At 49.4% G+C, this 24,047-nt stretch overlaps 1 protein-coding gene across 2 annotated transcripts in view; it reads right to left on the bottom strand.

Moving 5' to 3' along the window:
• Nucleotides 1–14,134, bottom strand: part of zcchc14 (zinc finger, CCHC domain containing 14) — a 240,193-nt gene extending 226,059 nt beyond the window's left edge. For both annotated transcript variants that reach the window (XM_072518087.1, XM_072518088.1), the window contains exon 1: nt 13,103–14,134. In XM_072518087.1, the coding sequence (XP_072374188.1) occupies nt 13,103–13,678 (576 nt within the window). In that variant the 5' untranslated portion in view covers nt 13,679–14,134. The remainder of the gene's footprint in view (nt 1–13,102) is intronic.
• Nucleotides 14,135–24,047: the final 9,913 nt, after the last annotated feature.

Genomic DNA, 24,047 nt, shown 5'->3' with positions numbered 1-24,047 from the left:
CCATCAACTGGTGAGAGTCCAAGCCAGAAATCCTCCCCAGAACCAGTCTCAAAGTCTGCATCATCCCAATTTGGGGCATAAACATTTACCAGGAACACCTGCATCGGCTCCAACTTCCCACTCACCATCAGAAACTACCCCCTCCCCCGGAGTCACCCACAATACTCCCCAACTCGAATGCCACCCACTTTTTTTTTTATAAATATTTTATTGAAAATTTTTGGTCAACCAACACAGTACATTGTGCATCCTTTACACAATATTATAACAACACAAATAACAATGACCTATTTTATAAACAAAAAAAAATGAATAAATAATAAATAACAAAAATGAAAACTAGCCCTAATTGGCAACTGCCTTGTCACAAGTAACACTCTCCAAAAATATAATTTAACAGTCCAATATATAATTATCTGTAGCAACGACCTATACATATTATACAGTATATATTAACAACCCTGAGAGTCCTTCTGGTTCCTCCTCCCCCCCCCCCCCCGCCCCCCCTGATCCTGGGCTGCTGCTGCTGCCTTCTTTTTTCCATTCCGTCTATCTTTCTGCGAGGTATTCGACGAACGGTTGCCACCGCCTGGTGAACCCTTGAGCTGACCCCCTTAGGACGAACTTAATCCGCTCTAGCTTTATAAACCCCGCCATGTCATTTATCCAGGTCTCCACCCCCGGGGGCTTGGCTTCTTTCCACATTAGCAATATCCTGCGCCGGGCTACTAAGGACGCAAAGGCCAAAACATCGGCCTCTCTCGCCTCCTGCACTCCCGGCTCTTGTGCAACCCCAAATATAGCCAACCCCCAGCTTGGTTCGACCCGGACCCCTACTACTTTTGAAAGCACCTTTGTCATCCCCATCCAAAACCCCTGTAGTGCCGGGCATGACCAAAACATATGGGTATGATTCGCTGGGCTTCTCGAGCACCTCGCACACCTATCCTCCACCCAAAAAATTTACTGAGCCCTGCTCCAGTCATATGCGCCCTGTGTAATACCTTAAACTGAATCAGGCTTAGCCTGGCACACGAGGACGACGAGTTTACCCTGCTTAGGGCATCTGCCCACAGCCCCTCCTCGATCTCCTCCCCCAGCTCTTCTTCCCATTTCCCTTTTAGTTCATCTAACATAGTCTCCCCTTCGTCCCTCATTTCCCTATATATATCTGACACCTTACCATCCCCCACCCATGTCTTTGAGATCACTCTGTCCTGCACCTCTTGTGTCGGGAGCTGCGGGAATTCCCTCATCTGTTGCCTCGCAAAAGCCCTCAGTTGCATATACCTGAATGCATTCCCTTGGGGCAACCCATATTTCTCGGTCAGCGCTCCCAGACTCGCGAACTTCCCATCCACAAACAGATCTTTCAGTTGCGTTATTCCTGCTCTTTGCCACATTCCATATCCCCCATCCATTCCCCCCCGTGGCAAACCTATGGTTGTTTCTTATCGGGGACCCCCCCAAGGCTCCAGTCTTTCCCCTATGCCGTCTCCACTGTCCCCAAATCTTCAGTGTAGCCACCACCACCGGGCTTGTGGTGTAGTTCCTCGGTGAGAACGGCAATGGGGCTGTCACCATAGCCTGTAGGCTAGTCCCCCTACAGGACGCCCTCTCTAATCTCTTCCACGCCGCTCCCTCCTCCTCTCCCATCCACTTACTCACCATTGAAATATTAGCGGTCCAATAATACTCACTTAGGCTCGGTAGTGCCAGCCCCCCCCTATCCCTGCTACGCTGTAAGAATCCCTTCCTCACTCTCGGGGTCTTCCCGGCCCACACAAAACCCATGATGCTCTTTTCAATCCTTTTAAAAAAAGCTTTCGTGATCACCACCGGGAGGCACTGAAACAGAAAGAGGAATCTCGGGAGGACCACCATCTTAACCGCCTGCACCCTCCCTGCCAGTGACAGGGATACCATATCCCATCTCTTAAAATCCTCCTCCATTTGTTCCACCAACCGCGTTAAATTTAACCTATGCAATGTGCCCCAATTCTTGGCTATCTGGATCCCCAGGTAACGAAAGTCCCTTGTTACCTTCCTCAACGGTAGGTCCTCTATTTCTCTACTCTGCTCCCCTGGATGCACCACAAACAACTCACTTTTCCCCATGTTCAATTTATACCCTGAAAAATCCCCAAACTCCCCAAGTATCCGCATTATTTCTGGCATCCCCTCCGCCGGGTCTGCCATGTATAGTAGCAAATCGTCCGCATACGAAGATACCCGGTGTTCTTCTCCTCCTCTAAGTACTCCCCTCCACTTCTTGGAACCCCTCAACGCTATCGCCAGGGGCTCAATCGCCAGTGCAAACAATAATGGGGACAGAGGGCATCCCTGCCTTGTCCCTCTATGGAGCCGAAAATATGCAGATCCCCGTCCATTCGTGACCACGCTCGCCACTGGGGCCCTATGCAACAGCTGCACCCATCTAACATACCCCTCTCCAAAACCAAATCTCCTCAACACCTCCCACAAATAATCCCACTCCACTCTATCAAATGCTTTCTCGGTATCCATCGCCACTACTATCTCCGTTTCCCCCTCTGGTGGGGCCATCATCATTACCCCTAACAACCTCCGTATATTCATGTTCAGCTGTCTCCCCTTCACAAACCCAGTTTGGTCCTCGTGGACCACCCCCGGGACACATTCCTCTATTCTCATTGCCATTACCTTGGCCAGGATCTTGGCATCTACATTTAGGAGGGAAATAGGTCTATAGGACCCGCATTGTAGCAGGTCCTTTTCCTTCTTTAAGAGAAGGGATATCGTTGCTTCAGACATAGTCGGGGGCAGTTGTCCCCTTTCCTTTGCCTGATTAAAGGTCCTCGTCAGTACCGGGGCGAGCAAGTCCACATATTTTCTATAGAATTCGACTGGGAATCCATCCGGTCCCGGGACCTTTCCCGCCTGCATGCTCCTAATTCCTTTCACCACTTCTTCTACCTCGATCTGTGCTCCCAGTCCCACCCTTTCCTGCTCTTCCACCTTGGGAAATTCCAGCCGATCCAAGAAGCCCATCATTCTCTCCCTCCCATCCGGGGGTTGAGCTTCATATAATTTTTTATAAAATGTCTTGCACACTCCATTCACTCTCTCCGCTCCCCGCTCCATCTCTCCTTCCTCATCCCTCACTCCCCCTATTTCCCTCGCTGCTCCCCTTTTCCTCAATTGGTGTGCCAGCAACCTGCTCGCCTTCTCCCCATATTCGTACTGTACACCCTGTGCCTTCCTCCATTGTGCCTCTGCAGTGCCTGTAGTCAGCAAGTCAAATTCTACATGTAGCCTTTGCCTTTCCCTGTACAGTCCCTCCTCCGGTGCTTCCGCATATTGTCTGTCCACCCTCAAAAGTTCTTGCAACCGCTCCCGTTCCTTACTCTCCTGCTTCCCTTTATGTGCCCTTATTGATATCAGCTCCCCTCTGACCACCGCCTTCAACGCCTCCCAGACCACTCCCACCTGGACCTCCCCATTATCATTGAGTTCCAAGTACTTTTCAATGCACCCCCTCACCCTTAAGACACACCCCCTCATCTGCCATTAGTCCCATGTCCAATCTCCAGGGTGGGCGGCCTCCTGTTTCCTCCCCTATCTCCAAGTCTACCCAGTGTGGAGCGTGATCCGAAATGGCTATAGCCGTATACTCCGTTCCCCTCACCTTCGGGATCAACGCCCTTCCCAGCACAAAAAAATCTATTCGCGAGTAGACTTTATGGACATAGGAAAAAAACGAGAACTCCTTACTCCTAGGTCTGCTAAATCTCCACGGGTCTACACCTCCCATCTGCTCCATAAAATATTTAAGTACCTTGGCTGCTGCCGGCCTCCTTCCAGTCCTGGACTTCGACCTATCCAGCCCTGGTTCCGACACCGTATTAAAATCTCCCCCCATTATCAGCTTTCCCATCTCTAGGTCCGGAATGCGTCCTAGCATCCGCCTCATAAAATTGGCATCATCCCAGTTCGGGGCATATACGTTTACCAAAACCACCGTCTCCCCCTGTAGTTTGCCACTCACCATCACGTATCTGCCCCCGTTATCCGCCACTATAGTCTTTGCCTCGAACATTACCCGCTTCCCCACTAATATAGCCACCCCCCTGTTTTTCGCATCTAGCCCCGAATGGAACATCTGCCCCACCCATCCTTTGCGTAGCCTAACCTGGTCTATCAGTTTCAGGTGCGTTTCCTGTAACATAACCACATCTGCCTTAAGTTTCTTAAGGTGTGCGAGTACCCGTGCCCTCTTTATCGGCCCGTTCAGCCCTCTCACGTTCCACGTGATCAGCCGGGTTGGGGGGCTTCCAACCCCCCCCCCTTGTCGATTAGCCATCACCTTTTTCCAGCTCCTCACCCGGTTCCCACGCAGCTGTATCTCCCCCAGGCGGTGCCCCCCCGCCCATCCTCTCCCATACCAGCTCCCCCTCTCCCCAGCAGCAGCAACCCAGTAATTCCCCCCTCCCACCCCCCCGCTAGATCCCCCGCTAGCGTAATTACTCCCCCCATGTTGCTCCCAGAAGTCAGCAAACTCTGGCCGACCTCGGCTTCCCCCCGTGACCTCGGCTCGCACCGTGCGACGCCACCTCCTTCCTGCTTCTCTATTCCCGCCATGATTATCATAGCGCGGGAACCAAGCCCGCGCTTCTCCCTTGGCCCCGCCCCCAATGGCCAACGCCCCCATCTCCTCCACCTCCCCTCCTCCGCCCATCACCACCTGTGGGAGAGAGAAAAGTTACCACATCGCAGGATTAGTACATAAAACTCCTCTTTCCCCCCTTTTTAACCCCCCTCTTTGCCCCCCACATTCGCCCCACCACTTTGTTCAAACGTTCTTTTTAATAACCCGCTCATTCCAGTTTTTCTTCCACAATAAAAGTCCACGCTTCATCCGCCGTCTCAAAGTAGTGGTGCCTCCCTCGATATGTGACCCACAGTCTTGCCGGTTGCAGCATTCCAAATTTTATCTTCTTTTTATGAAGCACCGCCTTGGCCCGATTAAAGCTCGCCCTCCTTCTCGCCACCTCCGCACTCCAGTCTTGATAAACGCGGATCACCGCGTTCTCCCATTTACTGCTCCGAGTTTTCTTCGCCCATCTAAGGACCATTTCTCTATCCTTAAAACGGAGGAATCTCACCACTATGGCTCTGGGAATTTCTCCTGCTCTCGGTCCTCGCGCCATCACTCGGTATGCTCCCTCCACCTCCAACGGACCTGCCGGGGCCTCCGCTCCCATTAACGAGTGCAGCATCGTGCTCACATATGCCCCGACGTCCGCTCCCTCCACACCTTCAGGAAGACCAAGAATCCTCAGGTTGTTCCTCCTTGCGTTGTTCTCCAGTGCCTCCAACCTTTCCACACATCGTTTCTGATGTGCCTCATACGTCTCCGTCTTCACCACCAGGCCCTGTATGTCGTCCTCATTCTCGGCTGCCTTTGCCTTCACGACCCGAAGCTCCCGCTCCTGGGTCTTTTGTTCCTCCTTTAGCCCTTCGATCGCCTGTAGTATCGGGGCCAACAGCTCTTTCTTCATTTCCTTTTTGAGCTCTTCCACACAGCATTTCAAGAACTCTTGTTGTTCAGGGCCCCATGTTAAACTGCCACCTTCCGACGCCATCTTGGTTTTTGCTTGCCTTCCTTGCCGCTGTTCTAAAGGATCCACTGCAATCCGGCCACTTTCTCCTCCATTTTTCATCCGCATCCAGGGGGGGATTCCCTTCTGGTTTACCGCACAGTGTTTTTAGCCGTCAAAATTGCCGTTGGGGCTCCTATCAAGAGCCCAAAAGTCCGTTTCACCGGGAGCTGCCGAAACGTGCGACTCAGCTGGTCATCGCCGCACCCGGAAGTCCGAATGCCACCCACTTATTCAACATCTGCACTGTAAATTCTATAATTCTATGACCACGGTCAGCCCCACCCCCCCTCGTCTTCATATCCAGTCCCGAATCTAACACCTGCCCCACCCATCCTTTCCTCAACCTTGCCTGGTGCCCCAACTTTAAGTGCATCTCCTGGAAAAAGCCACGTCCGCCTTCAGGCTCCTCAGGTGCACTAACACACATGACCGTTTGACCGGCCCATTCAGTCCCCTCACGTTCCATGTGACCAGCCACGTCACGTCAACTACACCCTTGTCAGCAACCCTCCGCCCCACTCTTAAACAAAACATCAGCCCCATTGCCCTCCTATGCTTGCCTCCTGAGAATCCCCCACTGCACTCCCATTAAGTTGCCCACCTAGCTAGCACTGAAGCCCCCTCCCAAGGCCTCCAACCTCACTACCCCTACAATTCCCCTCCCCCTCCTAAGGAGCAGCAAAAGGTGCACTTACCCTCGATGTTGCCCCAGCCTACCCTCCAAAACCCTGCCATCAAAGGATACACTTCAAAAGGTAAACATTTTTCAGAAAACAAACACACACACAAACTCCTCCAAAGTTCAGTGTCCTCACTCTCCTGCCAATCCATTGTCCCTCAAGAACTCCATCACCTCTTCTGGCATGCCAAAATAGCATCACATTTCTGGAAGGTCACCCAGAGGCGGGCCGGGTACAACACCCCAAACTTCACCCCCTTCTTAAAGAGGGCAGTCTTGACCCGGTTAAACCTGATCGTCCTCTTCGCCAGCTCTGCTCCCAAGACCTGGTTCACTCGCAGCTCGTTCCCTTCCCAGGTGCACTTCCTCGTCTGCCTCGTCAATCGGAGGATCTTCTCCTTAACCAGAAAGCGGTGCAACTGTACCACCATCACCCTTGGCAGCCCGCCCGCTTGCTTCCTCCTCATCAACATCATGTGCGCTCGGTCGACATCCAGGGGCCGGTCAAAGATCCCCCCCCCCGCCATCAGCGCTTCCAATATTTTGGCCACGTACGTGCCGGCCTCCGCACCTGCTATGCCTTCAGGCATTCCTAAAATCCTCAGGTTTTGTCTTCTGGAACGATTCTCCAGATCCTCCACCTTCTCCTTCAGCCTCTTTTGGGTCTCCCTCATATCACCCCCATCTTGGCCACCAACGAGGCCAACTGCTCCTCCATTTTCTGGATTGCCCGGCCCTAGGACCATAGCCTCTGTTCCACTCTCTTGATCCCCAATTTAATTGTTTCCAGGTCTTCTAGGGCCTCCTTGCTCTCCTGGCTGAACATTGCGTTCAGAAACTAGACTAGCTGTTCTGTTGACCACTGGGTAGGCAGAACCCCCTTGCCCTCTTAGTCTGTAGCACACCATGAAGACTCTCCTGTTCCAGCAGCTCTTTTCTTCTTGCCCTACTCCTAGTTCGTGGATCCATCCACCAACCACACCAGAAGAGTAACACCTACTACAGGCATTCCTGCATCTCTTGCCATCAAAAACTTTGCCTTTTGGGCAGGGATAAGAGCGAAAAATACAGCCTTGAGCGGAAGCCACCAAATGTGCAACCGCTCACTCCATGGACGCCGCCAGAAGTCATCTTTTAGCGTTCTTATGCCCAGAAAGCCAGCCTAATTTTAAGAATTAACGAACCTCCTTGAAGGCCCACAAATGGATCCAAATAGCAGAAACCTGCCATGGTGATTTATTTGATCTGGTATGTAACCAATTTTGTGGGCATTGGATGTAATTTGCGCTTGGATCTTTTCCACTGTTCAGCTGATTTGGGACAAATTGCGCTAAGAAAAAGGCAATCCAGTGGAAACACCAGGCCAATAGCTGGTTCAGGATTTTTAAACACATTATGCACATATACATGAGTAAGTTAAAAGGTACAACAGTTCATTCAGCTCAGGTGTACTGAATCTTCATCTCTTCTTTACTCTCCAAAATCTTTCGGCATGAAACTGAATCTTGTCTAGTGGGTGGTATTTCACAAAGAACGATTTTCATACCATACAGATTATGGTAATCATTCCACCACTTGCCGCCGCCACCACCCCCCACCCCACCCCTGCAACCCACCCCCGCACCCCACTACCAGCACTCCAGTTCCAAACCCAAATTCAAACGAATGGAAAATAGATTTATATGACAATTGGGTTTATCCATTTACAAACATAACCAATTCAAAAAGATTCTCTAAGGACCTTCAAAGGACATTTAATCTCTAAACTTTAAAAACTCAAATTATTTAACTATTTGGTCATATTAAGTTAAATGAACCACCGAAACTCTAGTAGTTTCGCAATTTTGCTTGATTTAGTACTGATAAAACAGACACTTGCAATCAGGATTTCCTGGAATGCCCTTAAGAAAATATATTTTTTAAATTACAACAGAAGGTTGACTATAACACTTAAGGCATTTATTTTAACATGTTAAAGTTAACTATTTTCTGGATTTAAATTTATTTATAGATGACTTAATTTTAAAGAATAACATGCTTAAAATCTTCAGCATCATCTCAGGGTTACATCATGCGACAGACATTGTTAAAGAGTCATCTATTTTACACCATGCAGAACTTAAAAATCAAAATTCCATTGCACATTCCTGATGACAAAAGGCTTTCACAGCAAGTGCAAAAAGATTTAAATACTAAAAGGCAATAACAAAGATGTGCAGGTTAGGTGGATTGGCCATGATAAATTGCCCTTAGTGTCCAAAATTTCCCTTAGTGTTGGGTGGGGTTACTGGGTTTTGGGGATAGGGTGGAGGTGTTGACCTTGGGTAGGGTGCTCTTTCCAAGAGCCGGTGCAGACTCGATGGGCCGAATGGCCTCCTTCTGCACTGTAAATTCTATGATAATCTATGAAACAATTTGCATTTATATAGTGCCTTTAACAGAGTAAAATGGCCAAAGCACTTCAAAGGATTGTTGTTATCAGATAAAAATGTGTATCGAGTAGAAAAGGAGATAATAGACAGTTAACAAAAAGATTGGTTAAAGAGTTTGATTTTAATGAATGCTTCAAAACAGGAAAGCAGAGAAAAGTGGAGGTGTTTTGAGAGGGGAACCCAAGGTATTGGTCTTAGATGAGTGAAAGCATGAGGCTGCCAAGAGTGGAAGGAGAAAGCAGGGCTGGACAAAAGACCAGAGCCAGAGGAAGGTAAATGTCTTGGAAGTTGGCGGGTTGATGGTCAAAGATAAGATGCAAGGCCACGGATGCATGGGAATTAGAAACATTAGGCGTTGGTGGATTGAAAACCAATTTAAATATGAAATCACAGGGATAATGGATGAACATGACTTGGTTAGAGTAAGATTGAAGGCAGCAGCGTTTTGGATGAGTTCAAAGTTATGGAGGGATGGAAGATAGATGGTTGGCAGGAAAGTATTGAAATAATTGAACCCAGATGGAACAAGGTATAAATGAACATTTCAGCAGCAAATAGTTTGAGGTAGAAGTGGAAGTGAGTGATATTAAGGAAGTAGTAGAAGGTAATCTTTGTGAAAGTTGGAATATGGGGTCAGAAGCTCAGTTGATGGTCGAATAGGGTTGTGAACAGTCTGAGGTGGCGTCCATGGTATGAGATTGAATTTATCGCTAAGGAACAAAGTTTGTGATTGTGAAGCCAAAGAGAATGGCTTTGCCTTTTCAATGTTTAATTGGGTGAAATTTCAGTTCATCCAGGACCGAATTTCAGAAAAGCAGTTAAGCAAGAAGCAGTGGAGAAGTTGAGAGAGGTCGGTGTTACATATGGAACCTGAACAAGTCCAAGAGCTTCATGTATTTCTTTTTTCACCAAGATTGAAACCGTTGAACAGCTTTACCACATGCCTGCTTTTCTCTAGCCCACTGGCCAAACTTTCTTTAAGGTTCTCCACTGATCTTGCCCTCAACTTATCTTTTCCTAATTTCTCTCCAATCTCCCTTCCTGCTCTCTCCAAGTTCATACTATTCACAAGACCTACTTCAAGCTTCCTGGATCCTATTAAACTGATAACCATTTAACTTCCCTTCCTGGCTCCCATTTTAGCTTGTATTGTTCAATTCTCTCTCTTCAGGTGCCATTTCCGCATTCAAATCTGCCATCATCAACATGCCCCTCCAAAAAAAAAAAAAAAAGGCCTTGAACCCTCTTCCTTCCAAACTATTGCCCCATCGCCAAACTCTTTCCTCACGAAAGTCCTTGAACATGCTGTCTCCTCTCAAATAAATTTCCACTTTTCCCAGAATTCCATTTTTGAATCCTTCAATCAGGTCTGCACCGACACAGTACCAAAATGATCTAAGTCACAAGTGACATCCTACATAACTGTGACAAAGGTAAATCAACTTGCCTCATCCTTCTTGACCTGCTGCAGCATTTGACATGGTTGACAACACCTGCCTCCTCCAATGTCTCTCCACTGTCGGCCAATTGGGTGGGAGTACAATTGCGTGGTTCCATTTTTACCTATTCAGTTGTATCCAGGTAATCACCTGGAATGGTTTCCCACTTCAGCACCATTATCTTTGGTGTTCCCCAAGGATTTACCTTTGCATCCTCCTATTTCTCATCTACATGCTGCCCCTGAATGAAATCATTGAAAAATATAGCATCAGTTTCCACCTGTGTGCTGACAAGATTCATCACTACCTAACCACTACTTCTCTTCACCGGTCACTGTCTCCAGGTTGTCTGACTGCTTGTCCGACATTCAACACTGGATAAGCAGACAATTCCTCCAACCAAGTAAAAGGCCCAAAGGTAGTTTTCAGTCCCTGTCACAAATTCTTGTCCAAAGCCACTGACCCTAGTAACTGTCTGAGGCTGAACCTGACTGCTTGAAACCTTGTCCAACCATATATCCACACTGTCACCAAGACTGTCTATTTCCATTTCTGTAACAGTACCTGAATCTCCCCCACCTCAGATCATTTGCTGCTGGAGCTGTCATCCACATGTTAGCTCTAGACTGGACTATTCCAAAGCACTCTTGGCCAGTCTCCATGTTCTACCCCTGTAAATTTAAGGTCACCCAAAGCTCTACTGCCATGTTCTAACTCGCACCTAGAGCATGGAAGTTATCCCCAGTGCACTGGCCAATATTTATCCTTCAATCAACATCACAAAAACAGATTATCTGAGCTTTGTCACATTGCTGTTTTGTGGGATATTGCGACAAGCAAACTAGCTGTTGCATTTCCTACATTACAGTTAGGGAATAGGATAAAGACTTTTGCAGATGATACAAAATTGGACATGTAGTTGACCGTGAGGAGGAAAGCTTAAAACTGCAGGAAGATATAGTTGGTCAAGTTAATTGGGCAGAAAAGTGGAAAATGGAATTCAATCTGGTAAGCACTGAAGGTACATCAAGGCAAAGGAATACACAATAAATGGGAGGATACTGAGTAGTGTGGAGGAACAGAGAAACCTTAAGAGTCTATGTCCACAGATCCTTAAAAGTAGCAGAACAGGTCAATTTGGTGCTTAAAAAGGCATTTGGTATATTTTCCTTTATTGTCACAAGTAGGCTTCAAATGAAGTTACTGTGAAAAGCCCCTAGTCGCCGCATTCCGGTGCCTGTTCGGGGAAGCTGGTACGGGAATTGAACCCATGCTGCTGGCCTTGGTCTGCTTTACAAGCCAGCTATTTAGCCCACTGTGCTAAACCAGCCCCTGATCACCACCACATTAGAGGAGAGATGTGAATGCACTGAAGAGGGTGAAGAGGAAATGTATGAGGATGTTGCCAAGCCTCGGAAAATTTAGCTACAAAGAAAGATTAGATTTGCAGCGTTTGTTTTCTTTGAAACAGAGGAAGTGGAGGGGTCATTTCATTGAGGTGTATAAAATTATAATGGGTTAGATAAATTGGAACAACCTATTTACCTTAGTAGAAGAGTCAAAAAACAGTGAGCATGACTTTAAAGTAACTGCAAGAGGGATTAGCCGGAAGATGAGGAAACATTGTTTTCACTCTGAGGGTGTAAGGGTGGTAGAGGCACAATCTATCATCACATTTAAAAAGTACTTGGATGTCTACTTGAAGAGCCATCACCTGCAGGGCTACGGACTTGGTGCATTAAAGTGGGATTAGAATGGGTAGCGCTGTTGACCAGCTCGGACACGATGGGCTGAATGATCTCCGTCTGTGCTGCAAAGTTTCTATGATTTAATGATTACAGCAGTAACTACACTTCAAAAGTACTTAATTAGCTGCAAAGCACTCTGGAACATCCAATGATCATGAAAGGCGGTATATAACTAAGTCTTTCTTTCTTTTCATATAAAATTCACCCACTACCCGAGTGCTGGCATCCAATGAAGCAAAGCTTCGACTGTAAAATTCTCATCCTGGTTTTTAAATCGCTCCATGGCCGCAGCCCTCCCTTTCTCTGCAATCTCCGTCAGCTGCACAACCTTCCAAAATATCTGTGCTATCTACTAAAGGCCTCATAGGCACCACCAATATTAATCGTTCCACCATCGATGTGTGTGCCTTCAGCTGCCAAGGCCCGAAGCTCTGGCATTCCCTCCCATAAATTGTCTATCACTTTTCTCCTTGACACCTATCACTTTGACCAAGGTTTAGGTCATCTGCCCTAATATCCACCTACGTGGTTCAGTGCCAAATTTTGTTTCATAACACTCCTGTGGGGTACCGAGGGGCATTTTATTACATTAATACAAGTTGTTGTTCATGTTCCATCTTTGGATGAGTTCGCCGAGAAGAACGTAGATGTAAAATACGAAAAGACCATGATAAATCCCAGGAGACGTCCAGTAGTAATGGTGCACCATTTGAATGTGAAATCTTGTAAGGTGTATTAATGATAAAAGTTTTTAAAAGTAGTCATATCTTAAATTATATATAATTTTAATGGGATAACAGAAGTTGCAAACGTTATTCTTAAGAAAGAAAAATATTTTGTTTTCAAATTACCAAATATCGAATCATTGTACAAAAATTTACTTTCCCCAAGAAAAAAAATCAATGAAAATCAGAAATCAATTACTGAAAATCAGAATCAGAAATTAATCTTAGACATCGTTCACCATGCAAGCAACTGAAGAGCAATTTCTATGGGTACTCCATGAAGAAATTAATTATGGATTGATCCCTAGTCGTTAAAGCTCAAGGACATTTACAGTGCAGTTGAACTTTTCGGCTTGCGATGAAAATGTGGTCCTATCACCGATCAGCCAGATGGCATTCGCTCTCTCTACCTATATATCTATTTACATACAGCCCACCTTGCATACAGTCGAGCTAGTATCCCAGTCGGCTGCAGTTGTAACTGATGTTGTGGTCGTGACGGGAACCGTGCTTGTGTTGGAAGTACTATCGATAATCCTCTGGATCTCCAGCAACTCTTGCCTCAGAACCTGTTTTTGGTGGAAGGTAAAGGAAGGGTGGTTGGAAGCCATGGTGAACAAGAGCAGGAATTCGTCGCCAGTCCTGTCGTGAAGCTGAAGGCCATAGTTATTGATGATGGAATCGATGTGGGTAAGGGTGCGATACAGGACCCCGGACGCCTCCCTGTTGTCGGAGCACAGCAAGGCCAAGGAGACGATGAGTTTGCTACGGACCACTTCGTCCGTCATGTTCGTCAATCTGGCCAGGTCAGCCACGTTGTTCGCTTTGATCTCCGAGTCCCTGAGAGAATGGTAGTCTTTCTTGGCCAAGTCTTCCAGGCAGGAGCCCAAGAAGCGAAGTTCCAGGGGGATACAGAGGTCGAGCAGCCCGCAGATAAAATCCACTCTCTGAGAGGAATTCAACTCACCGAACCAACGGTAAACCTCATCCCTCTGCAGCTGCTTCTGCATCATCCTCACCCACACAATCCTGGCCGGGGCTGGCCGACAACCCCCTCAACAATATATCAGATTAAAATACCAGCACAACTTTCAGCTTCGCCGCATTGTGGTTTCTTAGGCGTTCTCCCGCTTGTCAAGGGAGAATTTCCATTTTGATTTTGCTGAAGGGGAGAGAGTGGGGGAAAAAAATGTACTTTTCCCTCGGTTGGGGGCGGGGTGGCTGGAGACAAACAGCTGTTTTAACGGCTGGGTTAGCGCCGTGCGGGACCGCTGGCGGCTTTTTTCTTCTCAGTCCATTGCTTTTCCCCTTTCCCTCCTTCTCTCCCAGCTCTGTTCGCTTAAATGATACGCTGGCGGCCTCGAATGTGATGCGCACCGTTTCTGACAGCGATTTGTTGTCTCTTGTGTTTGACTCCTTGGCGGCCGCGCGCGCTGGCTGTTAGCGCGCCGGCCCCTCGCACACGCGGACCGCTACTACCGCGCGGGCGCGCGCGGGCTGCGAAGGCGCCGGCACCGCACGCGCGCCGGCTGCGAAGCCGGCGGCCAGCCGGCCCTGTGCGCACGCGCGCTGGACTCTTCACTGGACTGTCCGTTTCCTTCAAACGCACGGTCTCGCGCGTCGCTCACGCGAGCCAAATAACCCGCCCCTCCCTCGAAGGGAAGGCCAGGATTGGATGGTTTGACTGTCAATCTTCAAGACTATGACGCCGATACATTGCCCCCTTCTCAAAAACAAAGAAAATCCGAACGTTACCGGGCGGCCAGTTATTCCCGTCAGACTGTTCATTTAAAAACACACGGAATCCATTTTCTTTTGACTGGCTTTCAATTCCTCCGAAAGACGGCGCTTTCCGACAAACAGGATGGCCCGAGTCCCGCCTCTCCATTGGGATATATCCACAATCCGGTCACTCCATTGCTGAACGTCGCTGTCAGTATTGGCCTTGCAAACAGGTCCGGGGAGGGGCGGCCTGCCTCCCTCCTGAGATCACCTTGGCCAGGCCCTGGAGTCTGCGGGGCTCGGTTTACAGAGGCTTCGTGCCGCCTTACGTAATGCAATACAAATAGGGGATGCACTCATTCAAGAATGTCGAATAGGCCGAGCCTTTCACTAGTGTGGGAAATATGATTTAAAAATAACTCGCGGAAAGGAAAGTGAACTGGAGGTTGTAGATGAACTAAATTTTGAACGGGGTTTTATGCGATGGCTTAGGCCGGTGGATGCAATGTTTTTGATGCCTTTAAACGACCTACTTTCCAAATCTGATTCTAGTGTCATTTGCAACGACGGAAGGAGATTACTTCAGCAAATAGATTTTGGATGGCATTGCAAAACTAATAAATGCTAGAAAAAAAATCAAGCACCTGTGGAGAGAAACATCTTTCGGCCATTGATCAGAATTGTAGTATAATTGGTACTCATAATTAGCAGCTGTGTTTGTTTAACAAAATATCGTCAGCAGCGCCATAACAACTTCCTAGCACTTTCTACCAATAAAAAATTCCTTTGACTTGGAAGTAAGTCCACAACATGCTCGCGGTTTGTTGTGTAATATCGCTTGTTGCTGAATCCTGCTAGAGGAAATGGGTTGTTGATTCTGGCAGTATTCAGCAAGAAAAGTGTAATGTGCCATTTTGTAGTTTTTTTCCTTAGAACTAAGACACTTATGGAAACTTAGGACGTTACAGCATAAAAATGGGTCATTTGGTCGATCTACTTTATGTTTAGCTACATGCCAGCTGCTTCCTCCGCATGTCGGGTTCGGTTCATGGATTCAAGCCCTATTTCAAAGATCTGAACACATAATATGGTTGTCAGTTTCGAGGGAGTGCTGTACTGGCAGAGGTACCATCTTTTGGGCGAGACATTAATGCTCAGAGGAATATGAAATATCCCATGGCAGAGGATTTATGGTGTCCTGGCAAACATTTATCCCTCAACCAACATCTAAAACAGATCATTTATTTCATTAAGTATATGGCTCCTTGCTGTATGCAAATTATTTGTCATGTTTCCTGCATTACAACAGTGACACACTTTGGTTGTAAAGCTCTTTGGAATGTTCACAGCTCAAGAAAAGCACTAATAAATGTAAGTTTGTTCTTTCTTTCAAAAGTACTTCATTCACTGAAACATTGGGACAACCAGAGGTTGTGAAAGCTTTATTTAATTGCAAGTGTTTTTTTCATGTCATCTTTAATGTGCTTCCATTTTAAGCAACTGTAATTCCCTTTATGGGAGGTCTTCTGGTGCAGTGAGTAGCATCTCTGTTCTGAGCCACCTCACCAGTCGTGGGGGTTGACATGGGGCCGGTCGATAAAGGCAATCAGCTCAGTGCGTCGGCATTCGCTATCTGCGTTCCTGGTTTGTGCTCCAGAGAATACTCGTATGCAGCGAGCAACAAAGCCCAGCGCTGGATCCGTGCGGAAGCAATGGGCGGTATTGGCTTATCCTCTCTGAAAAGTCCCAGCAAAGGCTACTATAGTGAAGTGACGGCCATACACGTACTGGTGGAAACGTTTCACCGCAAAGGCCACTGCCAGGCCCTCCTCGATCTGCGCGTACTTTTTTTCTGCTGCAGTCAATGTGCGGGAGGCGAAAGCTATCGGCCGCTCGGCCCCGTTCTCCATCTTGTGGGACAGGACGGCCCCAATACCATACGGGGATGCGTCATATGTGACGAGCAAAGGCTTTCCAGGATCATAGTGGGTTAGTAACCCAGATGACGACAATTGTTGTTTTACCCGCCGGAAAGCGGTTTCTTGCGGCTGACCCCAAACCCAGGTGTGATTTTTCTTCAGCAGAAGATGCAACGGGGCCAGCGTAGTTGCCAGATTGGGGAGGAATTCCCGTAATAGTTTACGAGGCCGAGAAAAGAACGAAGATGCGAAGTGTCAGTCGGGACGGGGGCCTGTTGAATCGCGCGCACCTTCTCTGCGACGGGTTGCAAACCTTTGCGGTCCACCCGATAACCCAGGTAGACTACTTCCTTCGCCTGAAAGACGCACTTTGTGCGACGTAAATGGACTCCAGCCTCCAAAAAGCGTCTAAGGACAGCTTCCAGATTTTCCAAATGTTCCTGCTCCGACGTCCCTGTGATCAAAATGTCATCTAAGTAGACAGCGACACGCGATAAACCTCTCAAGGTGCCCTCCATAACGCGTTGAAAAATAGCGCAGGCAGAGGAGACTCCAAAGGGCAAACGTGTACATTCATACAGGCCCTGGTGTGTATTAATCGTTACATATGGTCGGGAGGCAGGGTCCAGCTCCAACTGCAGGTAGGCGTGGCTCATATATAATTTTGTGAATGAGAGTCCACCTGCAAGCTTCGCGTAGAGATCCTCTATGCGAGGCATTGGATATCGGTCGAGTCGGGAAGCCGTATTCACTGTAAGTTTATAGTCGCCGCACAAGCGAACTGTGGCATCTGGCTTCATTACAGGTACAATGGTGCTGCCCAGTCAGCGAAACGGACAGGCCTGATAATACCCAAAGTTTCCAAACGAGTGAGCTCCCCTTCTACCTTCTCGAGCAAGGCGTAAGGCACCGGGCACGCCCGGAAATAGCGCGGCGTGGCTCCTGGTTCGACTTGGATATGGGCTATGGCCCCTTTTATTTTCCCCAAACCGGGCTGGAATACATTTGGGTATCGTCCTAGCACCTCAGTCAACACTCCAAAAACTGTTTGGCGGATGTGCTGCCACTGCAAGCGCAAATGGCGCAACCAGTCCCGACCCAACAGGCTGGGCCCATGGCCGCGCACCACGATAAGTGGGAAACGCCCCTCCTGGCGTCCATAAACAACAGGGGTTATCGTAGTTCCTGCAATGTCCAATGGTTCCCCCATGTAGGTGGCCAACCTGGCCTGTGTGTTGGTTAATGTAAGGGTCTGTATACCCTGCTTGATGTGGTTGAATGTCCTCTGGGCGATCACGGAGACCGCTGCGCCAGTGTCCAACTCCATCTCAAGCGGGTGACCGTTGACCTGTACTGTCACTTAATGGGGGCCACACGGGGAGCTGCCACACAATGCAGCTGCAGGCAGTCGTCCTCCGTTTCCACGTCCTCAGGAGTAGTCGCTGCAGGTTCATCCACATGGAAGGTACGGCTCCTGGGCTGGTCCTAGTTTCGGTCGGAACGACAGCACCTCTGGCGCCCCCAGGACCGGCGTCCACAAGTCTGACACGGACATGGCTCCTCATCCATTGGTTCTGGAGAAGGCTCCCTTCGGGGAGGAATGTCCAACAGCCACTAGCGTCGATCCGGAAGTCGCCTCGCCCAAGGTACCGCATGCACTTCCATTCCCTGTAGCTCCTGCACTCCTCGTTCTGCGCTCTCGGGACAATACTATTTGAATGGCCTGTTGAAAAGTCAATGTTGGCTCAGCTAACAACTTTCTCTGGGTGGCCACATTGTTAATACTTCAAACCAAACGGTCGGGTAACAATTCTGACAAGGTCTCACCATAGTCACAGTACTCCGCAATCCTGCGTAGCCTGGATAGAAAGTCGGCAAGGGATTCTCCTGGGGTTCTCTCAGCGGTATTAAACCGGTAACGTTGGACTATCGTGGACGGGGTTGGGTTAAAATGCTGCCCCACTAAATTCACAAGTTCATCAAACGTTTTGGTGTCCGGCGCAGCTGGGTACGTAAGGCTCCTAATCACCCCAAATGTATGCGGGCCGCAGGCAGTGAGCAATATGACCACCTGGCGCTCGTTTTCTGTGATATTGTTTGCCCGGAAATAGTAACACATCCGTTGTGCGTACTGGTTCCAGCTTTCCAGCGCAGCAACTAAAACATCCAAACGTCCACACAGGCATGGTGTAATAGAAAACAACTTCCAACCTGTATCCACCAAAAATCCAGGGAGGTGGCTTCAGCAGTGTAGACAGCTATTCACTTTAACCCTCGTCGCCAGTTTTGTGAGGGCCACGAAGAATCCAGCACGAGTTTCAAGGATACAAAGAAATAACATTTATTTACAATAACATATATACACAACAACAGCAGCAGCAGCAGCAGCAGCAGCAGCAGCAGCAGCAGCAGCAGCAGCAGCAGCAGCAGCAGCAGCAGCAGCAGCAGCAACAACTTCGCTTGCTGCTTACTCCTTTCTGCTGGTTCCAAACTGGCCAGCTTTATTTATACAGGGAGTCTGCTAATGATTTCTCATTAGGGAAGCTCATACTCCCACAGGATTGTGGGATTGTCATTAGTCCCCAGCCAATGGTAAGCAGGCAGGTTATAACAATGGTGCAAACACACACACTGATGGACACATAGTGGGACCAATCAACACACACAACACCGCAGCCAATCACCAGTTAGAGCACATGCACTATAAAGACAGGGGGCATCAGAGTTCCCGCTCATTCGAGCTGCAGCTTCCTAGTAGGATTGAGCTCACAGCCTGCAGCACAGACATTCACCATGTGCTGAGTGCATCGACTGGTTAGGACAAGGCAAAGGTCTTTAGTTAAAGCTAGTATCGTGTTAACCCACAGTGAGAGTATGTTAAACTGTTAATGACTCAATAAAATAGTGTTGCACTATTTCAAGTGTTGGTGACCTGTATGTGTTCCACTGATCCAGAGCGCCCAACACAACATGATACCAGGTGTTGAGGGATATTAGCACTTCTTAGACCTACCTGCAAGTGATCTGCCTTCTGCCAGCATTCCGTCATCCTGCAACATGGACAACATCTGCCCGCTGCCGCCGCTCCGCATCGCCGGCAACCTAGGGGCCAACTGGAAGATATTCAAACAGCGCTTCCAGCTCTTCCTTGAGGCCACAGACAGGGAGGAAGCCTCGGATACCAGGAAGATTGCTCTCCTCCTATCCACGGCCGGGGACCATGCCATCCACATTTTGAATTCTCTCACCTTTGCGGATGATGAACATAAAACAAAGTTCAAGATGGTCCCACTCAAGTTTGACACTCACTGCAGCGTAGAGGTGAATGAAAGTTTTGAGCGCTACGTGTTCCAACAGCGTTTGCAGGGTAAGGATGAACCTTTCCAGTCCTTTCTCACTCACCTCCGCATCCTTGCGCAGTCTTGCAGCTACAGGCCCACCTCCATGATACGCGACCAGATCATTTTTGGTGTTCAGTCGGACCCCCTACGACAGCAGCTCCTCAAAGTAAAGCAGCTCACCCTAGCGACCGCCATTGAGATCTGTGTCCTACACAAAAACTCCACGAGTCGGTATTCCCACATCCAAGCGGCTGAAACGGCGCGGCAAGGTCCCCACGAGGCGGAAAGGGTCCAAGCAATTGAGCAACTCCAGGGCCTCAGCCTGGATGAGGGCGGCCATTGCGCGCTCTTTTTGCGGACTCCCACACTTGTGCGCACCAAACGAGGGGACGCCGAAGAACGTAATGTGCAGGCGCGCACCACGCACGACCGCACCGCGCATGCGCGGTGGTGCAGCGACCGTGCTGACGCTACAACGTGCGGCAACTGTGGCTCCGCCCATTTAAAATGGCAATGCCCTGCCAAATCTCGACAATGCCTAAGATGTGGCAGACTTGGCCACTATGCTGCCTTATGCCGAGCAGCTCAGCCTACCAATTCATAACGCTTCAGCCCGCCTCGCAGGAATGTCCGGGCAATTCAACCCACAATCACCGAGTCCGATGCGGACCTCCCACACAGCAGTGACACCGAGGACCCAAAGGCACCTTTTCGAGTCTGTATCGTGACAAAAAACAGGGTGTCCCCGAAGCAAAGACACCAGCCACTGTCAGTATACAGCATCGATCCAGACGATGAGTGGTGTGCCACCCTGATGGTCAACCGGTCCCAAATATGATTCCGCCTGGACGCTGGTGCCTCCGCCAATCTTATTGCGCGGTCTGACTTCCAAAGGCTTCGTGTCAAACCAGCCATCCTTCCATCAGCCTGCCAGCTACTGGATTACAATGGCAATGCCATTGATGCCAGCGGCTCATGACAACTTGAAGTGATGTACAGGTCACGCAAAGCCATCCTTCCTTTTGAAATCGTGGGCTCCTCGAAAGCCTCCCTGCTTGGCGCGCAGGCATGCAAGCTGTTGAACCTAGTTCAGAGAGTTCACTCTCTCTCTCCTGATGACACGTCTGCCTTTCAGGACACCGACTTCAGGGCGCAACTCGACGCCATCATCAACCAGCACCACGACGTCTTCGAAGGCATGGGCACGCTCCCATACACCTACAAGATCTTATTGAAACAGAATGCCACGCCTGTGGTGCACACTCCTCGCAGGGTCCCAGCACCCCTTAAGGACCGCCTCAAGCAGCAGCTGCAGGACCTCCAGGACCAAGGAGTGATTTCCAGAGTCACGGAACCAACCGACTGGGTCAGTTCCATGGTATGTGTAAAAAAGCCTTCCGGCGAATTGAGAATTTGCAATGATCCCAAGGATCTAAATCGCAATATCATGAGGGAACATTATTAAATTCCCAAGCGTGAAAAGATCACATGCGAGATGGCTCGCGCCAAGCTCTTCACCAAACTCGACGCCTCAAAAGGTTTCTGGCAAATCCAGCTTGACAAATCAAGCAGGAAACTGTGTACATTCAATACCCCTTTTGGCAGATATTGTTACAACAGGATGCCATTTGGGATCATATCTGCTTCAGAAGTGTTCCATAGGATCATGGAACAAATGATGGAAGGCATTGAAGGTTTTCACGTCTATGTCGACGACATAATCATTTGGTCCACCACCCCGCAGGAGCATGTCAGTCGCCTCCAGCGCGTATTCAATCGCATACGTGCTGCAGGACCTACGCCTCAACAGGGCCAAATGCTCTTTTAGTCAGATGGAACTCAAGTTCCTCGGGGACCATATCTTCCAGTTGGGTGTGCGGCCGGATGCGGACAAGGTGGCTGCTATCACAGCCATGAAAACGCCAGAGGACAAGAAGGCGGTCCTCCGATTTCTGGGCATGGTCAACTTTTTAGGGAAGTTCATCCCTAACCTCGCCTCTCATACCATGGCTCTCAGGAACCTGGTCAGGAAGACAACAGACTTCCAATGGCTCCCTGCCCACTAGCGCGAATGGAGAGAACTCAAAACCAAACTCACCATGGCCTCGATCTTAGCTTTCTTTGATCCAGCAAAAGAGACCAACATTTCGACCGATGCCAGCCAATCTGGCATTGGGGCAGTGCTCCTGCAACGCGATGAGGCCTCATCATGGGCCCCCATTGCATATGCGTCACGCGCCATGACCCCCACGGAGCAGCGCTACGCGCAGATAGAAAAGGAGTGCCTGGGCCTTCTGACCGGTGTCGTTAAGTTTCACGATTATGTGTACGGACTTCCTCAATTCACTGTCGAGACCGACCATCGCCCGCCTCCAGCGTATTCTTCTCAAGCTCCGCCGATAAGACTTCCAGCTGGTATACACCCCAGGCAAAGACCTCATCATTGCTGACGCTCTCTCCAGAGCAGTCAACACTCCATGTGACCCAGCGGGATTCGTCTGCCAGGTTGACGCCCATGTGGCCTTTATGGCCTCCAATCTACCTGCCACGGATGAACGCCTCGTCCAAATTCGCCGCGAGATGGCGGCTGACCCCTTGCTACAGCGTGTCATGCGCCACCTAACAGACGGGTGGCTCAAGGGCCAATGCCCTCAGTTCTATAATGTCAGAGATGATCTGGCGATAGTAGACGGGGTTCTTCTGAAACTGGGCCGCATTGTCATCCCGCATAGCATGCTCCTGTGACCACTGCACCCACGCTGCTTGGTCTCCAGCCGTCGCCATCTTGCTTTTCCTCCCCGCACTTTTCGCTGCACCAGAATCACTTTTTTAACCGCTCCACTCCTGGTCCAATCCATATAATGTCAGGGGGACCTTGCTGTCACCTTCCCACACTGGAAGCCTTCGAACAATTGCCGTTGGGGCCCCACTGAAGAGCCCAAAAGTCCGTTCCCGGCGGGAGCTGCCGAACGTGCGACCTACCTAGGCATAGCCGCAACCAGAAGTCCCAGTACAGCAGTGTTAGCACCAACATCACTGCCACCCTAAAATGCCTCAGCAACTGATTCCATATCTTCACCGACAACTGCACCACTGGGCTCCCTGAATACCTATTCTGCGCCATTGGCAACGCTGCAGTGACCATAGCCCTCAAACTGGACTCCTAACAAGATTCCTCCTCCATCCTAACCCACTCTACCTCTTCTCCTTCCCACCACCTCGGCACCTTGTCCACATTCACCGCCCAATAACAATGAAGCAAGTTCGGCAACCCACCCCTGCTGCCTCTGCCTCTGTGGCAGGGTCCTCCCCACCCTCGGCACCTTCCCCGCCCACACAAAGTCCGAAATGATCGTTTCCACTTTCCAAAAAAGGCCTTTGGTATAAAGGTTGAGCGAGCCCGAAAGATAAACAAGAACCTCAGCAAAATATTCATTTTCACCACTTGAACCCTCCCTGCCAACGTTGTGATAGTGCCACATGGGCGTCAACCTGGCAGACGAATCCTGCTGGGTCACACGGAGTGTTGACTGCTCTGGAGAGAGCGTCAGCAATGATGAGGTCTTTGCCTGGGGTGTATACCAGCTGGAAGTCTTATCGGCGGAGCTTGAGAAGAATACGCTGGAGGCGGGCGATGGTCGGTCTCGACAGTGAATTGAGGAAGTCCGTACACATAATCGTGAAACTTAACGACACCGGTCAGAAGGCCCAGGCACTCCTTTTCTATCTGCGCGTAGCGCTGCTCCGTGGGGGTCATGGCGCGTGACGCATATGCAATGGGGGCCCATGATGAGGCCTCATCGCGTTGCAGGAGCACTGCCCCAATGCCAGATTGGCTGGCATCGGTCGAAATGTTGGTCTCTTTTGCTGGATCAAAGAAAGCTAAGATCGAGGCCATGGTGAGTTTGGTTTTGAGTTCTCTCCATTCGCGCTAGTGGGCAGGGAGCCATTGGAAGTCTGTTGTCTTCCTGACCAGGTTCCTGAGAGCCATGGTATGAGAGGCGAGGTTAGGGATGAACTTCCCTAAAAAGTTGACCATGCCCAGAAATCGGAGGACCGCCTTCTTGTCCTCTGGCGTTTTCATGGCTGTGATAGCAGCCACCTTGTCCGCATCCGGCCGCACACCCAACTGGAAGATATGGTCCCCGAGGAACTTGAGTTCCATCTGACCAAAAGAGCATTTGGCCCTGTTGAGGCGTAGGTCCTGCAGCAATGTGACCTCTTAAGATCCTCGCTGGCCTCCTCCACCAGCTTCATTAAGTTCCACTTATGGAGCCCCGTCCATTCCCTCGCTACCTGAAACCCCAAATACCTAAACCTATCCCTCGCTACCATAAATGGCACCCCCCCTAAATTAGCCCGCTGTCCTAGCTCATTCACCGGGAATACCTCGCTTTTCC

Source organism: Scyliorhinus torazame, chromosome 10, assembly GCF_047496885.1.
Source record: "Scyliorhinus torazame isolate Kashiwa2021f chromosome 10, sScyTor2.1, whole genome shotgun sequence".
Classification (NCBI taxonomy): domain Eukaryota; kingdom Metazoa; phylum Chordata; class Chondrichthyes; order Carcharhiniformes; family Scyliorhinidae; genus Scyliorhinus; species Scyliorhinus torazame.
The sequence above is the reverse complement of the archived record's forward strand: the minus strand, read 5'-3'. Positions and strand labels throughout refer to the sequence as shown.